Consider the following 18,648-nt stretch of genomic DNA (forward strand, 5'->3'; position numbering starts at 1 on the left):
CACACCTGGCTGTAGGTACGGGAGGAACACACCTGGCTGTAGGTACGGCAGGAACACACCTGGCTGTAGGTACGGCAGGAACACACCTGGCTGTAGGTACGGCACGAACACACCTGGCTGTAGGTACGGCACGAACACACCTGGCTGTAGGTACGGCACGAACACACCTGGCTGTAGGTACGGCAGGAACACACCTGGCTGTAGGTACGGCAGGAACACACCTGGCTGTAGGTACGCGGCAGGAACACACCTGGCTGTAGGTACGGCACGAACACACCTGGCTGTAGGTACGGCACGAACACACCTGGCTGTAGGTACGGCACGAACACACCTGGCTGTAGGTACGGCAAGAACACACCTGGCTGTAGGTACGGCAGGAACACACCTGGCTGTAGGTACGCGGCAGGAACACACCTGGCTGTAGGTACGGCACGAACACACCTGGCTGTAGGTACGACAGGAACACACCTGGCTGTAGGTACGGCAGGAACACACCTGGCTGTAGGTACGGCAGGAACACACCTGGCTGTAGGTACGGCAGGAACACACCTGGCTGTAGGTACGGCAGGAACACACCTGAGAATCAAGACTACATGAGTTACACACACACACACAATCCAGGTAGACTGCATAAATGTCACACACATCCTCTAAGACAAATGTTATCCAAGCTGACAGATGCGTTCCTATGTTTCACTTCCTGTACATTAGCTTGTTACCTGCTGGTTGACTTCACTTCCTGTACATTAGCTTGTTACCTGCTGGTTGACTTCACTTCCTGTACATTAGCTTGTTACCTGCTGGTTGACTTCACTTCCTGTACATTAGCTTGTTACCTGCTGGTTGACTTCACTTCCTGTACATTAGCTTGTTACCTGCTGGTTGACTTCACTTCCTGTACATTAGCTTGTTACCTGCTGGTTGACTTCACTTCCTGTACATTAGCTTGTTACCTGCTGGTTGACTTCACTTCCTGTACATTAGCTTGTTACCTGCTGGTTGACTTCACTTCCTGTACATTAGCTTGTTACCTGCTGGTTGACTTCACTTCCTGTACATTAGCTTGTTACCTGCTGGTTGACTTCACTTCCTGTACATTAGCTTGTTACCTGCTGTTTGACTTCACTTCCTGTACATTAGCTTGTTATCTGCTGGTTGACTTAACTTCCTGTACATTAGCTTGTTACCTGCTGTTTGACTTCACTTCCTGTACATTAGCTTGTTACCTGCTGTTTGACTTCACTTCCTGTACATTAGCTTGTTATCTGCTGGTTGACTTAACTTCCTGTACATTAGCTTGTTACCTGCTGTTTGACTTCACTTCCTGTACATTAGCTTGTTACCTGCTGGTTGACTGTTGGAGCTTAGCAAATGTTTTGCATTACATGAATGGTATCAATGGCTGTATTGACTGACAAACAGTCTGGTGATGTGTGATTCCTTTCCCAAGGGTTCCAAGAGGATCCTGAGGTCCCATGAGATCGTGCTGCCCCCTAGTGGCTCAGTGGAGACTGACCTGGCTCTCACCTTCTCACTGCAGGTAAAGAAAACACAAGGTCATCATTATATTGTATCAAGTCAGATTGCGCAACAACTCTTGTCTCCGCTATGGTCGAGGAACTATGGGCGCACGGTAGTGACTCCACCTGTTTGGAAGACAATGGGATGAAGGCTTGAAAAATGGCATATTGATAAATCATTAACTGTCCTGCGTCCCATGTTTTCCACTTAAGGACGATGTTGTTATAAACTGTGATTCCTCTCTCTTCTATTTTCTTGTCTTTCATCCATCCTCAGTACCCTCACTTCCTGAAGAGTGAGGGTAACAAGCTCCAGATCCTGCTGCAGAGGAGGAAGAGATACAAGAACAGGACTATCCTGGGATACAAGACCCTGGCTGTAGGAACCATCGATATGGCTGAGGTAGGAACACAATGAGACAAGACCCTGGCTGTAGGAACCATCGATATGGCTGAGGTAGGAAACATCGATATGGCTGAGGTAGGAACCATCGATATGGTTGAGGTAGGAACACAATGAGACAAGACCCTGGCTGTAGGAACCATCGATATAGCTGAGGTAGGAACCATCGATATGGCTGAGGTAGGAACCATCGATATGGTTGAGGTAGGAACACAATGAGACAAGACCCTGGCTGTAGGAACCATCGATATGGCTGAGGTAGGCACCATCGATATTGCTGAGGTAGGCACCATCGATATTGCTGAGGTAGGCACCATCGATATGGCTGAGGTAGGCACCATCGATATGGCTGAGGTAGGCACCATCGATATGGCTGAGGTAGGCACCATCGATATGGCTGAGGTAGGCACCATCGATATGGCTGAGGTAGGCACCATCGATATGGCTGAGGTAGGCACCATCGATATGGCTGAGGTAGGCACCATCGACATGGCTGAGGTAGGCACCATCGACATGGCTGAGGTAGGCACCATCGACATGGCTGAGGTAGGCACCATCGACATGGCTGAGGTAGGCACCATCGACATGGCTGGGGTAGGCACCATCGACATGGCTGGGGTAGGCACCATCGACATGGCTGAGGTAGGCACCATCGACATGGCTGAGGTAGGCACCATCGACATGGCTGAGGTAGGCACCATCGACATGGCTGAGGTAGGCACCATCGACATGGCTGAGGTAGGCACCATCGACATGGCTGAGGTAGGAACACAATGGGACAAGACCCTGGCTGTAGGAACCATCGATATGGCTGAGGTAGGAACACAATGGGACAAGACCCTGGCTGTAGGAACCATCGATATGGCTGAGGTAGGCACCATCGATATGGCTGAGGTAGGCACCATCGATATGGCTGAGGTAGGCACCATCGATATGGCTGAGGTAGGCACCATCGATATGGCTGAGGTAGGCACCATCGATATGGCTGAGGTAGGCACCATCGATATGGCTGAGGTAGGCAACATCGATATGGCTGAGGTAGGCACCATCGATATGGCTGAGGTAGGCACCATCGATATGGCTGAGGTAGGCACCATCGATATGGCTGAGGTAGGCACCATCGATATGGCTGAGGTAGGCACCATCGATATGGCTGAGGTAGGAACCATCGATATGGCTGAGGTAGGAACATAATGAGGGAAGACCCTGGCTGTAGGAACCATCGATATGGGTGAGGTAGGAACCATCGATATAGCTGAGGTAGGAACCATCGATATGGCTGAGGTAGGAACCATCGATATGGCTGAGGTAGGAACCATCGATATAGCTGAGGTAGGAACACAATGAGGGAAGGATAGGATAAGTAATCCTTCTCACCCCCCTTTAAGATTTAGATGCACTATTGTAAAGTGACTATTCTACTGGATGTCATAAGGTGAATGCACCAATTTGTAAGTCGCTCTGGATAAGAGCGTCTGCTAAATGACTTAAATGTAATGTAATGTAAATGTAAATGGAAGACCCTGGCTGTAGGAACCATAGATATGGCTGAGGTAGGAACCATCGATATGGTTGAGGTAGGAACCATCGATATGGTTGAGGTAGGAACCATCGATATGGCTGAGGTAGGAACCATCGATATGGTTGAGGTAGGAACCATCGATATGGTTGAGGTAGGAACCATCGATATGGCTGAGGTAGGAACCATCGATATGGCTGAGGTAGGAACCATCGATATGGCTGAGGTAGGAACCATCGATATGGCTGAGGTAGGAACACAATGAGGGAAGACCCTGGCTGTAGGAGCCATCGATATGGCTGAGGTAGGAACCATCGATATGGTTGAGGTAGGAACCATCGATATGGTTGAGGTAGGAACCATCGATATGGTTGAGGTAGGAACCATCGATATGGCTGAGGTAGGAACCATCGATATGGCTGAGGTAGGAACCATCGATATGGTTGAGGTAGGAACACAACGAGACAAGACCCTGGCTGTAGGAACCATCGATATGGCTGAGGTAGGAACACAATGAGACTAGACCCTGGCTGTAGGAACCATCGATATGGTTGAGGTAGGAACACAACGAGACAAGACCCTGGCTGTAGGAACCATCGATATGGCTGAGGTAGGAACACAACGAGACAAGACCCTGGCTGTAGGAACCATCGATATGGCTGAGGTAGGAACCATCGATATGGCTGAGGTAGGAACACAACGAGACAAGACCCTGGCTGTAGGAACCATCGATATGGCTGAGGTAGGAACCATCGATATGGCTGAGGTAGGAACATAATGAGACTAGACCCTGGCTGTAGGAACCATCGATATGGCTGAGGTAGGAACATAATGAGACTAGACCCTGGCTGTAGGAACCATCGATATGGCTGAGGTAGGAACACAATGAGACAAGACCCTGGCTGTAGGACCCATCAATATGGCTGAGGTAGGAACACAATGAGACTAGACCCTGGCTGTAGGAACCATCGATATGGCTGAGGTAGGAACCATCGATATGGCTGAGGTAGGAACACAATGAGACAAGACCCTGGCTGTAGGAACCATCGATATGGCTGAGGTAGGAACCATCGATATGGCTGAGGTAGGAACACAACGAGACAAGACCCTGGCTGTAGGAACCATCGATATGGCTGAGGTAGGAAACATCGATATGGCTGAGGTAGGAACACAATGAGACTAGACCCTGGCTGTAGGAACCATCGATATGGCTGAGGTAGGAACACAATGAGACTAGACCCTGGCTGTAGGAACCATCGATATGGCTGAGGTAGGAACACAATGAGACTAGACCCTGGCTGTAGGAACCATCGATATGGCTGAGGTAGGAACACAATGAGACTAGACCCTGGCTGTAGGAACCATCGATATGGCTGAGGTAGGAACACAATGAGACTAGACCCTGGCTGTAGGAACCATCGATATGGCTGAGGTAGGAACACAATGAGACTAGACCCTGGCTGTAGGAACCATCGATATGGCTGAGGTAGGAACACATCGATATGGCTGAGGTAGGAACCATCGATATGGCTGAGGTAGGAACACAATGAGACTAGACCCTGGCTGTAGGAACCATCGATATGGCTGAGGTAGGAACACAATGAGACTAGACCCTGGCTGTAGGAACCATCGATATGGCTGAGGTAGGAAACATCGATATGGCTGAGGTAGGAACCATCGATATGGCTGAGGTAGGAACACAATGAGACTAGACCCTGGCTGTAGGAACCATCGATATGGCTGAGGTAGGAACCATCGATATGGCTGAGGTAGGAACACAATGAGACTAGACCCTGGCTGTAGGAACCATCGATATGGCTGAGGTAGGAACACAATGAGACTAGACCCTGGCTGTAGGAACCATCGATATGGCTGAGGTAGGAACCATCGATATGGCTGAGGTAGGAACACAATGAGACTAGACCCTGGCTGTAGGAACCATCGATATGGCTGAGGTAGGAACCATCGATATGGCTGAGGTAGGAACACAATGAGACTAGACCCTGGCTGTAGGAACCATCGATATGGCTGAGGTAGGAACACAATGAGACTAGACCCTGGCTGTAGGAACCATCGATATGGCTGAGGTAGGAACACAATGAGACTAGACCCTGGCTGTAGGAACCATCGATATGGCTGAGGTAGGAACACAATGAGACTAGACCCTGGCTGTAGGAACCATCGATATGGCTGAGGTAGGAACACAATGAGACTAGACCCTGGCTGTAGGAACCATCGATATGGCTGAGGTAGGAACACAATGAGACTAGACCCTGGCTGTAGGAACCATCGATATGGCTGAGGTAGGAACACAATGAGACTAGACCCTGGCTGTAGGAACCATCGATATGGTTGAGGTAGGAACACAATGAGACTAGACCCTGGCTGTAGGAACCATCGATATGGCTGAGGTAGGAACACAATGAGACTAGACCCTGGCTGTAGGAACCATCGATATGGCTGAGGTAGGAACATAATGAGACAAGACCCTGGCTGTAGGAACCATCGATATGGCTGAGGTAGGAACCATCGATATGGCTGAGGTAGGAACCATCGATATGGCTGAGGTAGGAACCATCGATATGGCTGAGGTAGGAACCATCGATATGGCTGAGGTAGGAACCATCGATATGGCTGAGGTAGGAACATAATGAGACTAGACCCTGGCTGTAGGAACCATCGATATGGCTGAGGTAGGAACCATCGATATGGCTGAGGTAGGAACACAATGAGACTAGACCCTGGCTGTAGGAACCATCGATATGGCTGAGGTAGGAACCATCGATATGGCTGAGGTAGGAACACAATGAGACTAGACCCTGGCTGTAGGACCCATCGATATGGCTGAGGTAGGAACCATCGATATGGCTGAGGTAGGAACACAATGAGACTAGACCCTGGCTGTAGGAACCATCGATATGGCTGAGGTAGGAACCATCGATATGGCTGAGGTAGGAACACAATGAGACTAGACCCTGGCTGTAGGAACCATCGATATGGCTGAGGTAGGAACCATCGATATGGCTGAGGTAGGAACATAATGAGACAAGACCCTGGCTGTAGGAACCATCGATATGGCTGAGGTAGGAACCATCGATATGGCTGAGGAACCATAGGCTGAAGGAACACAATGAGACTAGACCCTGGCTGTAGGAACCATCGATATGGCTGAGGTAGGAACCATCGATATGGCTGAGGTAGGAACACAATGAGACTAGACCCTGGCTGTAGGAACCATCGATATGGCTGAGGTAGGAACCATCGATAGGAACCATGGCTGAGGTAGGAACACAATGAGACTAGACCCTGGCTGTAGGAACCATCGATATGGCTGAGGTAGGAACACAATGAGACTAGACCCTGGCTGTAGGAACCATCGATATGGCTGAGGTAGGAACACAATGAGACTAGACCCTGGCTGTAGGAACCATCGATATGGCTGAGGTAGGAACACAATGAGACTAGACCCTGGCTGTAGGAACCATCGATATGGCTGAGGTAGGAACACAATGAGACTAGACCCTGGCTGTAGGAACCATCGATATGGCTGAGGTAGGAACCATCGATATGGCTGAGGTAGGAACCATCGATATGGCTGAGGTAGGAACCATCGATATGGCTGAGGTAGGAACACAATGAGACTAGACCCTGGCTGTAGGAACCATCGATATGGCTGAGGTAGGAACACAATGAGACTAGACCCTGGCTGTAGGAACCATCGATATGGCTGAGGTAGGAACACAATGAGACTAGACCCTGGCTGTAGGAACCATCGATATGGCTGAGGTAGGAACCATCGATATGGCTGAGGTAGGAACCATCGATATGGCTGAGGTAGGAACACAATGAGACTAGACCCTGGCTGTAGGAACCATCGATATGGCTGAGGTAGGAACACAATGAGACTGAGACTAGACTGGCTGTAGGAACCATCGATATGGCTGAGGTAGGAAACATCGATATGGCTGAGGTAGGAACCATCGATATGGCTGAGGTAGGAACACAATGAGACTAGACCCTGGCTGTAGGAACCATCGATATGGCTGAGGTAGGAACCATCGATATGGCTGAGGTAGGAACCATCGATATGGCTGAGGTAGGAACACAATGAGACTAGACCCTGGCTGTAGGAACCATCGATATGGCTGAGGTAGGAACACAATGAGACTAGACCCTGGCTGTAGGAACCATCGATATGGCTGAGGTAGGAACACAATGAGACTAGACCCTGGCTGTAGGAACCATCGATATAGCTGAGGTAGGAACCATCGATATGGCTGAGGTAGGAACCATCGATATGGCTGAGGTAGGAACACAATGAGACTAGACCCTGGCTGTAGGAACCATCGATATGGCTGAGGTAGGAACCATCGATATGGCTGAGGTAGGAACATAATGAGACTAGACCCTGGCTGTAGGAACCATCGATATGGCTGAGGTAGGAACATAATGAGACTAGACCCTGGCTGTAGGAACCATCGATATGGCTGAGGTAGGAACACAATGAGACTAGACCCTGGCTGTAGGAACCATCGATATGGCTGAGGTAGGAACACAATGAGACTAGACCCTGGCTGTAGGAACCATCGATATGGCTGAGGTAGGAACCATCGATATGGCTGAGGTAGGAACATAATGAGGGAAGACCCTGGCTGTAGGACCCATCGATATGGCTGAGGTAGGAACATAATGAGGGAAGACCCTGGCTGTAGGAACCATCGATATGGCTGAGGTAGGAACATAATGAGACTAGACCCTGGCTGTAGGAACCATCGATATGGCTGAGGTAGGAACCATCGATATGGCTGAGGTAGGAACACAATGAGACTAGACCCTGGCTGTAGGAACCATCGATATGGCTGAGGTAGGAACATAATGAGACTAGACCCTGGCTGTAGGAACCATCGATATGGCTGAGGTAGGAACATAATGAGACTAGACCCTGGCTGTAGGAACCATCGATATGGCTGAGGTAGGAACACAATGAGGGAAGACCCTGGCTGTAGGACCTTATTTTTGAAGGTCTCAACACACCATGTTGTTTCTGTACTGTGGTGCATTTATGAACAAAACAACAGTTAACATGTCTTCCCCCCCCCCACGATGATGCAGGCCCCCACTTGGGCCATTCGGTGTCATTTTGTAAAAGACGGATCTCTTCTGGCAAGACGTATCGTTCACCCAAGTTTTGTTAAAATCGGCCCGGTGGTGTCTTTACGAAATCACATCTCTTATCCCTGAGCACGTGTGCCGAATTTCATCGCTCTTCGTCAAACAGATCAAGCGATATAAACATGTGACCGACCGCTTTATAGCGCCACCGTGTGGTCGATATGAATGTTCTTGCACATGTCGAGTTTTGACAGTGTTAGCAACATGTGGACCAAATGTAGTTTTTCCGATACGAATATCCTCGACTGGTTTGCAGCATTTATTTATGTTCCAGACCACGCCCACGTAATTGTATTGGCTGTGTTATGTTAGAAACTAGTCTGGAAAATATTGCGTTGAGAGACCTTTGTCCATCGATGTCCACATATCAAGTTTAGTGCAGATCGGTCATTCCACACCAGAAGAGTAACGTTTTTAATGTGTTTAACGTCAAAATGGCGGCTCTCGCGGGGTCCTTCAGGCAGAGGGACCTAAACGTACCTGATTTCATGACAAACGGGATGAGGAGCGCGACATTACAAAGTTAGCTTTTTTTTTTTTTTTTTTCAATCTCTTGTTATAGCGCCACCATCTGGCCAATCGGTGTCATTTTGTAAATGGCGGATCTCTTATGGCAAGAGGCATCGTTCACCCAAGTTTCGTTCAAATAGGGCCACCGCCGTCTGAGATATCACGTGTGACTAACGCACTAACGGACTAAGACATATCCACAGTTCCCACCCCCGATTTCAACATGGGGGACACTTCATTATCCTCAGAAGCCTTTCTCCCGCCTCTCCTCAGGAACGGAGACCGCGGACTCTGACGACCCCATCCTGTCCCTCTGTAGGATAACTCCAAACGCTCAGCTTAACCGTCTGTCTGAACAGCAGAAATCCACACAGCTGCATGAAGGCAATGTGTGGCTCTGTCTTAAACCCAAACCCTGTTACGTTATAGACCGTCTCTGTTTTGACCCAGGTCCCAGGGGCCCGAGAGACTACAGTTGAGCTGTTACGTTACAGACAGTCTCTGTTTTGACCCAGGTCCCAGGGGCCGAGAGACTACAGTTGAGCTGTTACGTTACAGACAGTCTCTGTTTTGACCCAGGTCCCAGGGGCCTGAGAGACTACAGTTGAGCTGTTACGTTACAGACAGTCTCTGTTTTGACCCAGGTCCCAGGGGCCGAGAGACTACAGTTGAGCTGTTACGTTACAGACAGTCTCTGTTTTGACCCAGGTCCCAGGGGCCTGAGAGACTACAGTTGAGCTGTTACGTTACAGACAGTCTCTGTTTTGACCCAGGTCCCAGGGGCCTGAGAGACTACGGTTGAGCTGTTACGTTACAGACAGTCTCTGTTTTGACCCAGGTCCCAGGGGCCTGCGAGACTACAGTTGAGCTGTTACGTTACAGACAGTCTCTGTTTTGTCCCAGGGGCCTGAGAGACTACAGTTGAGCTGTTACGTTACAGACAGTCTCTGTTTTGACCCAGGTCCCAGGGGCCTGAGAGACTACAGTTGAGCTGTTACGTTACAGACAGTCTCTGTTTTGACCCAGGTCCCAGGGGCCGAGAGACTACAGTTGAGCTGTTACGTTACAGACAGTCTCTGTTTTGACCCAGGTCCCAGGGGCCTGAGAGACTACAGTTGAGCTGTTACGTTACAGACAGTCTCTGTTTTGACCCAGGTCCCAGGGGCCTGAGAGACTACAGTTGAGCTGTTACGTTACAGACAGTCTCTGTTTTGACCCAGGTCCCAGGGGCCGAGAGACTACAGTTGAGCTGTTACTTTACAGACAGTCTCTGTTTTGACCCAGGTCCCAGGGGCCTGAGAGACTACAGTTGAGCTGTTACGTTACAGACAGTCTCTGTTTTGACCCAGGTCCCAGGGGCCTGAGAGACTACAGTTGAGCTGTTACGTTACAGACAGTCTCTGTTTTGACCCAGGTCCCAGGGGCCGAGAGACTACAGTTGAGCTGTTACGTTACAGACAGTCTCTGTTTTGACCCAGGTCCCAGGGGCCTGAGAGACTACAGTTGAGCTGTTACGTTACAGACAGTCTCTGTTTTGACCCAGGTCCCAGGGGCCTGAGAGACTACGGTTGAGCTGTTACGTTACAGACAGTCTCTGTTTTGACCCAGGTCCCAGGGGCCTGCGAGACTACAGTTGAGCTGTTACGTTACAGACAGTCTCTGTTTTGTCCCAGGGGCCTGAGAGACTACAGTTGAGCTGTTACGTTACAGACAGTCTCTGTTTTGACCCAGGTCCCAGGGGCCTGAGAGACTACAGTTGAGCTGTTACGTTACAGACAGTCTCTGTTTTGACCCAGGTCCCAGGGGCCTGCGAGACTACAGTTGAGCTGTTACGTTACAGACAGTCTCTGTTTTGTCCCAGGGGCCTGAGAGACTACAGTTGAGCTGTTACGTTACAGACAGTCTCTGTTTTGACCCAGGTCCCAGGGGCCTGAGAGACTACAGTTGAGCTGTTACGTTACAGACAGTCTCTGTTTTGACCCAGGTCCCAGGGGCCTGCGAGACTACAGTTGAGCTGTTACGTTACAGACAGTCTCTGTTTTGTCCCAGGGGCCTGAGAGACTACAGTTGAGCTGTTACGTTACAGACAGTCTCTGTTTTGACCCAGGTCCCAGGGGCCTGAGAGACTACAGTTGAGCTGTTACGTTACAGACAGTCTCTGTTTTGACCCAGGTCCCAGGGGCCTGAGAGACTCTGTCTGTTTTAATAACAGGCACACATAGAGCTGAGAGGAGGAAGACTCCCTCTCCGGGCCCTGTCTGTACATAGAGAGAGATGGATAGACGGACAGACAGAGGGGTAGAGATAGATAGAGAGTGAGTGATAGATAGATAGAGAGTGAGTGATAGATAGATAGAGAGTGAGTGAGAGATAGATAGATAGAGAGTGAGTGATAGATAGATAGAGAGTGAGTGATAGATAGATAGAGAGTGAGTGAGAGATAGATAGAGAGTGAGTGAGAGAGATATATAGATAGAGAGTGAATGAGTGAATGATATTATTCTCAGGAACATGTTTGTTAGAATTGAACAGAAATAGAATAGTTACTTTTGGGACTTTGAGGATTGCAACAGCAGAGAGAGACAGATGATCTGATAACAGAGGGAGGGAGAGAGAGAGATTATTCTCAGGAACATGTTTGTTGGAATTTAACAGAAATAGAATAGTTACTTTTGGGACTTTGAAGATTGCAACAGCAGAGAGAGACAGATGATCTGATAACTGGAAAGATACTTTCATTAAAATGGTGGTTCTTTCAGCAATGTATTCATCTAGCGCTCCCTCTCTCTCTCCTTCTTCTCCCACCTCCCTCTCACCTTCCCTTCCCCACCTCCCTCTCTGTCCTTCTCCTTTCCTCCCCCACATCCTTCTCTCCTTCCCTCTCCTTCCTTCCCCTGCACCTCCCTCTCTCCTTCTCCTTCCCTCCCCCCACCTTCCTCTCTCTCCTTCCTTCCCCCACACCTCCCCCTCTCTCTCCTTCTCCTTCCCTCCCCCCACCTTCCTCTCTCTCCTTCTTCTCCCACCTCCCTCTCACCTTCCCTCCCCCACATCCCTCTCTCCTTCCTTCTCCTTCCTTCCCCTGCACCTCCCTCTCTCCTTCTCCTTCCCTCCCCCACCTTCCTCTCTCTCCTTCCTTCCACCACACCTCCCCCTCTCTCCTTCTCCTTCCCTCCCCCCACCTTCCTCTCTCTCCTTCCTTCCCCCACACCTCCCCCTCTCTCTCCTTCTCCTTTCCTCCCCCACATCCCTCTCTCCTTCCTTCTCCTTCCTTCCCCCGCACCTCCCTCTCTCCTTCTCCTTCCCTCCCCCCACCTTCCTCTCTCTCCTTCCTTCCCCCACACCTTCTCCTTCCCTCCCCCCACACCTCCCTCTCTCTCCTTCTCCTTCCCTCCCCCACACCTCCTTCTCCCTCCTTCCCTCCCCCACACCTCCCTCTCTCTCCTTCTCCCTCCTTCCCTCCCCCACACCTCCCTCCCTCCCTCTTTCCTTCTCCTTCCCTCCCCCACACTTCCCTCTCTCCTTTCCTCCCTTGCACCTCCCTCTCTCTTCTTCTCTTTCCCTCCCCACATCTCCCTCTCTCTTTCCCTCCCTCCCCCCACCTCCCTCTCTCCCTCCCCCCACCTCCCTCTCTCCTTCTCTCCCCCGCACCTCCCTCTCTCACCCCTTCTCCTTCCCACCCCTACCACCTTCTCTCTCTTCTCTCCTCTTCCTTCCTTCCCTCCATCTCCTTCCCTCATCCCCCCTCCCTGTCTCTCTCTTCTTCTGTCATCTCTCTCCCTCCTCCATCTCTCTGCCCCCACCAGGTGATGCAGCACCCTACGGAGGGGGGCCAGGTTCTGTCTCTGTGCAGTAACCAGAAGGAGATGCTGGGTAAAGTAGCAGATATCTGGATCTTCTCACTGTCCAGTCAGCCCATAGACTACGAGGAGGCCGCTCTGCAGGAGGGAACCAAGATCAAATGCTCAGGTATGTTTCAGCACAGGATGGCTCGGTTCGACGTGGGTTAGCTCTGAGGCATGGCTTTCAGACTCCTAAGTTGTTAGGACACCAGTCTGGGTTAACAGCATAATCCCATCATAATCAGCCGTCCTTCAGCCAGCCAGGCATGTAGAGGAGAACGGAGGCTAAGTTGAAGTCAGTGAGCTCATAGACCACGAAGAGGCTGCTCTGCAGGGGGGAACAATGATCAAATATTCAGGTAGGTTTCTACTCAGGTACGGGTTTAACTCAGGTACGCTGTGACACAGCGAGGCTCTGCTTTAGTACGGGTTAACTCAGGTACGCTGTGACACAGCGAGGCTCTGCTTTAGTATGGGTTAACTCAGGTACGCTGTGACACAGCGAGGCTCTGCTTTAGTACGGGTTAACTCAGGTACGCTGTGACACAGCAAGGCTCTGCTTTAGTACGGGTTAACTCAGGTACGCTGTGACACAGCGAGGCTCTGCTTTAGTATGGGTTAACTCAGGTACGCTGTGACACAGCGAGGCTCTGCTTTAGTACGGGTTAACTCAGGTACGCTGTGACACAGCAAGGCTCTGCTTTAGTACGGGTTAACTCAGGTACGCTGTGACACAGCGAGGCTCTGCTTTAGTACGGGTTAACTCAGGTACGCTGTGACACAGCGAGGCTCTGCTTTAGTATGGGTTAACTCAGGTACGCTGTGACACAGCGAGGCTCTGCTTTAGTACGGGTTAACTCAGGTACGCTGTGACACAGCGAGGCTCTGCTTTAGTACGGGTTAACTCAGGTACGCTGTGACACAGCGAGGCTCTGCTTTAGTATGGGTTAACTCAGGTACAGGTTAACTCAGTACTGCTCAGCCCAAGTTAGCTTAGAGAAATGGCTGTAAAGGAAGTAGGTCTCCAGAACGAAACGTTCAAAGTTCTTGAAATTTTCCAGATTAACTGACCTTCATGTCTTAAAGTAATGATAGAATGTCGTTTCTCTTTGCTTATTTTGAGCTGTTCTCGGCGTAATATGGACTTGGTCTTTTACCAAATCTTCTACCTTGTCACAACACAACTGATTGCCTGAAACGCATTAAGACGGAAAGAAATGCCGAAAATTAATTTAACTAGGCACACCTGTTGAGGTGTCACCATTCCAGGTGACTACCTCATGAAGCTGGTTGAGAGAATGCCAGGAGTGTGCAAAGCTGTCATCAAGGCAAAGGGTGGCTATTTTGAAGAATCTCAAATATAAAATAAATGTAGATATTTAACACCTTTTTGGTTACTACATGATTCCATATGTGTTATTTCATAGTTCTAGTTATTCTACAAAGAAGAAAACAGTCAAAATAAAGAAAAACCCTTGAATGAGTAGATGTTACCAAACCTTTGACTGGTACTGTACCTCAGTCAGTACTGAACCTCATGAACCACACTACTGAACCATATGTACCACACTACTGAGCCATATGTACCACACTACTGGACCTCATGTACCACACTACTGAGCCTACTGAACCATATCTAACACACTACTGAACCATATGTACCACACTACTGGACCTCATGTACCACACTACTGAACCATATGTACCACACTACTGAACTGCATGTACCACACTACTGAACTGCATGTACCACACTACTGAACCTCATGTACCACACTACTGAACCTCATGGACCACACTACTGAACCTCATGAACCACACTACTGAACCATATGTACCACACTACTGAACCATATGGACCATACTACTGAACCTCATGTGCCACACTACTGAATCGTATGTACCACACTACTGAACCTCATGTACCACACTACTGAACCTTATGTGCCACACTACTGAACCCGTATGTACCACACTACTGAACCTCATGTACCACACTACTGAACCTCATGTACCACACTACTGAACCTCATGGACCACACTACTGAATCGTATGTACCACATTACTCCATTGTATGTACCACACTACTGAACCTCGTGTACCACACTACTGAACCTCATGGACCACACTACTGAACCTCATGTACCACACTACTGAACCTCATGTACCACACTACTGAACCGCATGGACCACACTACTGAACCTCATGTACCACACTACTGAACCTCATGTACCACACTACTGAACCTCGTGTACCACACTACTGAACCTCATGTACCACACTACTGAACCTCATGTACCACACTACTGAACCTCATGTACCACACTACTGAACCGTATGGACCACACTACTGAACCTCATGTACCACACTACTGAACCTCATGTACCACACTACTGAACCTCATGTACCACACTACTGAACCTCGTGTACCACACTACTGAACCTCGTGTACCACACTACTGAACCTCGTGTACCACACTACTGAACCTCATGGACCACACTACTGAACCTCATGGACCACACTACTGAACCTTGTGTACCACACTACTGAACCTCATGGACCACACTACTGAACCTCATGTACCACACTACTGAACCTCATGTACCACACTACTGCTTGTGAAATCTGAAAGCTGATGAATAATTTGACAGCCCTGGCAGCCTGTGATGTGATATTCTTCAGTTCAGCAGCAGTAGGTTAATGTGTGCGTGTGTGTGTGTGTGTGTGTGTGTGTGTGTGTGTGTGTGTGTGTGTGTTGTGTGCTCCAGATAACTACTCGGAGGAGGAGTATGAGAGTTTCTCTTCAGAGCAGGAGGCCAGTGACGACGCTGTTCAGGGTCAGGTCAGTACAAATATAATACTGTCCTCTACTCAGTCCTCTATGAAGACATTTAGAAAGGACTCCTCTGTCCCCTTACACTGTCCTCTACTCAGTCCTCTATGAAGACATTTAGAAAGGACTCCTCTGTCCCCTTACACTGTCCTCTACTCAGTCCTCTATGAAGACATTTAGAAAGGACTCCTCTGTCCCCTACACTGTCCTCTACTCAGTCCTCTATGAAGACATTTAGAAAGGACTCCTCTGTCCCCTACACTGTCCTCTACTCAGTCCTCTATGAAGACATTTAGAAAGGACTCCTCTGTCCCCTACACTGTCCTCTACTCAGTCCTCTATGAAGACATTTAGAAAGGACTCCTCTGTCCCCTACACTGTCCTCTACTCAGTCCTCTATGAAGACATTTAGAAAGGACTCCTCTGTCCCCTTACACTGTCCTCCTCTATGAAGACATTCAGAAAGGACTCCTCTGTCCCCTACACTGTCCTCCCCACTGAAGACATTCAGAAAGGACTCCTCTGTCCCCTACACTGTCCTCCTCTATGAAGACATTTAGAAAGGACTCCTCTGTCCCCTACACTGTCCTCCTCTATTAAGACATTTAGAAAGGACTCCTCTGTCCCCTTACACTGTCCTCCTCTATGAAGACATTCAGAAAGGACTCCTCTGTCCCCTACACTGTCCTCCTCACTGAAGACATTCATACCTGGAGTGTGTATTTATACTACATTTGGTTGATAACCTGCCTGTGTCTCTGTCTGTCTGTGAGTGTTTCTACTGTATTTGGTTGATAACCTGCCTGTGTCTCTGTCTGTGTGAGTGTTTCTACTGTATTTGGTTGATAACCTGCCTGTGTCTCTGTCTGTCTGAGTGTTTCTTCAGGACCTGGAGGATGATGAGTATGAGGTGAGGAAGCCTAAGAAGCAGAGAAGGTCCATCGTAAGAACTGCTTCAATCACCAGGGTAAGAGATGGGCAGGAAGGAAACCCTCGTGTGTGTGTGTGGTCATCATGCTATGCCCAGCGCAAGCTAAAGTTGATATAGGTTTTTACTGTGAAAGTATAATTCACAATGTCTCAGCAGTGTTGTTGCTGTTGCTGCTGTTGTTGTTGTTGTTGTTGTTGTTGTTGTTGTTGCTTTTCTGTCTTAAGATGCTGGTGAAATGACAGCACTTCTTCCTTTTCCTTTACGTTGCTTGTTGCCTATAGTCGAGCTCTAGGGCTTCGTCTACTGGGGTGTATTCATTAGTGTACACTGTAACAAAACATTTAGCATTGTTTTTTTGTTTTGTTTTGTACTGTATATCTATTGGACAAATTCAGGTAGGGTCCCGTCCCTGTTTTTAATGTGGGTCTTTGCGTGTCAAAAAAAGATGCACGTCACCGGGCCACGAACGATGTGTTAACAACACCGCGTTGGTAATAAAGCATCATTTGTTCAACCTCAACTTCTGGGCTAGCTAGCTTTAGCTTTGTTCCTAGCTAGCACCAATACAACCACCCTGAAAACAATGGCCGGTAGAAACTGCAGTCATTTTTCATTATTATTAACAGTGATTAAGGAATCCTTGTGAGTAAGTATTAGCTAGGTAACCACTTGTTGTTCGCCTATTGAAATTGATCTTCAGTTCATGAAAATAAATAGCTAGCCAGCTACTTAACCTGTTGATCCTACCCCCTACTTTTTCGAACATTCTGTTAAAAATCGCGCAACATTTCAGCGCCCTGCTACTCATGCCAGGAATATAGTATATGCATATGATTAGTATGTGTGGATAGAAAACACTCAGACGTTTCTAAAACTGGTTAAATCACGGCTGTGACTATAACAGAACGTGCGTTTCATCGAAAAGCGCAGGAAAATCTGATCACTGAAAACTGGAAAATATATCAATGCGCCACTTGAACATATTGTTGAATAGAAACCACAATACCTGGAGACGAGGTTGCAATACCTACAGCTTCCACACGATGTCAACAGTCTTGTCATTTGCCTACGATTTGTTTCTTGGTCAAACGGGCACAAGGTAGCGCCTTTCTTCCGGTCTCCGACCGGATATTTTGGTTGAGATTTACCCGGACATTATTTCCAGACGTACAGCTATAGAATATACATCGCCTCGTGATCAATTTGATCGATTATTAACGTTTACTAATACCTAAAGTTGCATTACAAAAGTATTTCGAAGTGTTTTGTGAAAGTTTATCGTCGACTTTTTTAATTTAAAAAAATGACGTTACGTTACAAAACGCTATTTTTTTCCTTGATCACACAGTCTTCATAGATCGATATCTAGGCTATATATGGACCGATTTAATCGAAAAAAAGACCCAATAGTGACGTTTATGGGACATCTAGGAGTGCCAACAAAGAAGATGGTCAAAGGTAATGAATGTTTTATATTTTATTTCTGCATTTTGTGTAGCGCCGACTATGCTAATTATTTTGTTTACGTCCCCTGCGGGTCTTTTGGGGTGTTACATGCTATCAGATAATAGGTTCTCATGCTTTCGCCGAAAAGCATTTTAAAAATCTGACTTGTTGGCTGGATTCACAACGAGTGTAGCTTTAATTCAGTACCCTGCATGTGTATTTTAATGAACGTTTGAGTTTTAACTAATACTATTAGCATTTAGCGTAGCGCATTTGCATTTCCAGATGTCTAGATGGGACGCCTGCGTGTCGGGTGGAGGTAAGAGGTAAACCTATACGGGATGGTTGAGCTAACGAAGGCTAATGCGATTAGCATGAGGTTGTAAGTAATAAGAACATTTCCCAGGACATAGACATATCTGATATTGGCATAAAGCTTAAATTCTTGTTCATCTAACTACACTGTCCAAT

General features: G+C 48.4%; 1 protein-coding gene across 18 annotated transcripts in view; it reads left to right on the plus strand.

Moving 5' to 3' along the window:
- LOC118379694 (phosphofurin acidic cluster sorting protein 2-like) overlaps positions 1 to 18,648 on the plus strand; it is a 137,485-nt gene that overhangs the window by 97,041 nt on the left and 21,796 nt on the right. For 4 of the 18 annotated variants that reach the window (XM_052496184.1, XM_052496185.1, XM_052496182.1 and 1 more), the window contains exons 3-7: positions 1,451 to 1,540; positions 1,798 to 1,923; positions 12,928 to 13,090; positions 15,736 to 15,809; positions 16,687 to 16,767. In XM_052496184.1, coding sequence (XP_052352144.1) covers positions 1,451 to 1,540; positions 1,798 to 1,923; positions 12,928 to 13,090; positions 15,736 to 15,809; positions 16,687 to 16,767 — 534 coding nt within the window. Of the gene's footprint in view, positions 1 to 1,450; positions 1,541 to 1,797; positions 1,924 to 1,945; positions 1,978 to 2,149; positions 2,182 to 2,707; positions 2,740 to 2,761; positions 2,794 to 3,588; positions 3,693 to 3,912; positions 3,945 to 4,020; positions 4,053 to 4,074; positions 4,107 to 4,152; positions 4,185 to 4,470; positions 4,503 to 4,548; positions 4,581 to 5,929; positions 6,058 to 6,447; positions 6,526 to 12,927; positions 13,091 to 15,735; positions 15,810 to 16,686; positions 16,768 to 18,648 lie in introns of those variants that run through there. The other 14 variants (XM_052496186.1, XM_052496187.1, XM_052496188.1 and 11 more) reach the window with 14 other exon arrangements.

The sequence above is a fragment of the Oncorhynchus keta genome, chromosome 35, assembly GCF_023373465.1.
Source record: "Oncorhynchus keta strain PuntledgeMale-10-30-2019 chromosome 35, Oket_V2, whole genome shotgun sequence".
Taxonomy (NCBI): domain Eukaryota; kingdom Metazoa; phylum Chordata; class Actinopteri; order Salmoniformes; family Salmonidae; genus Oncorhynchus; species Oncorhynchus keta.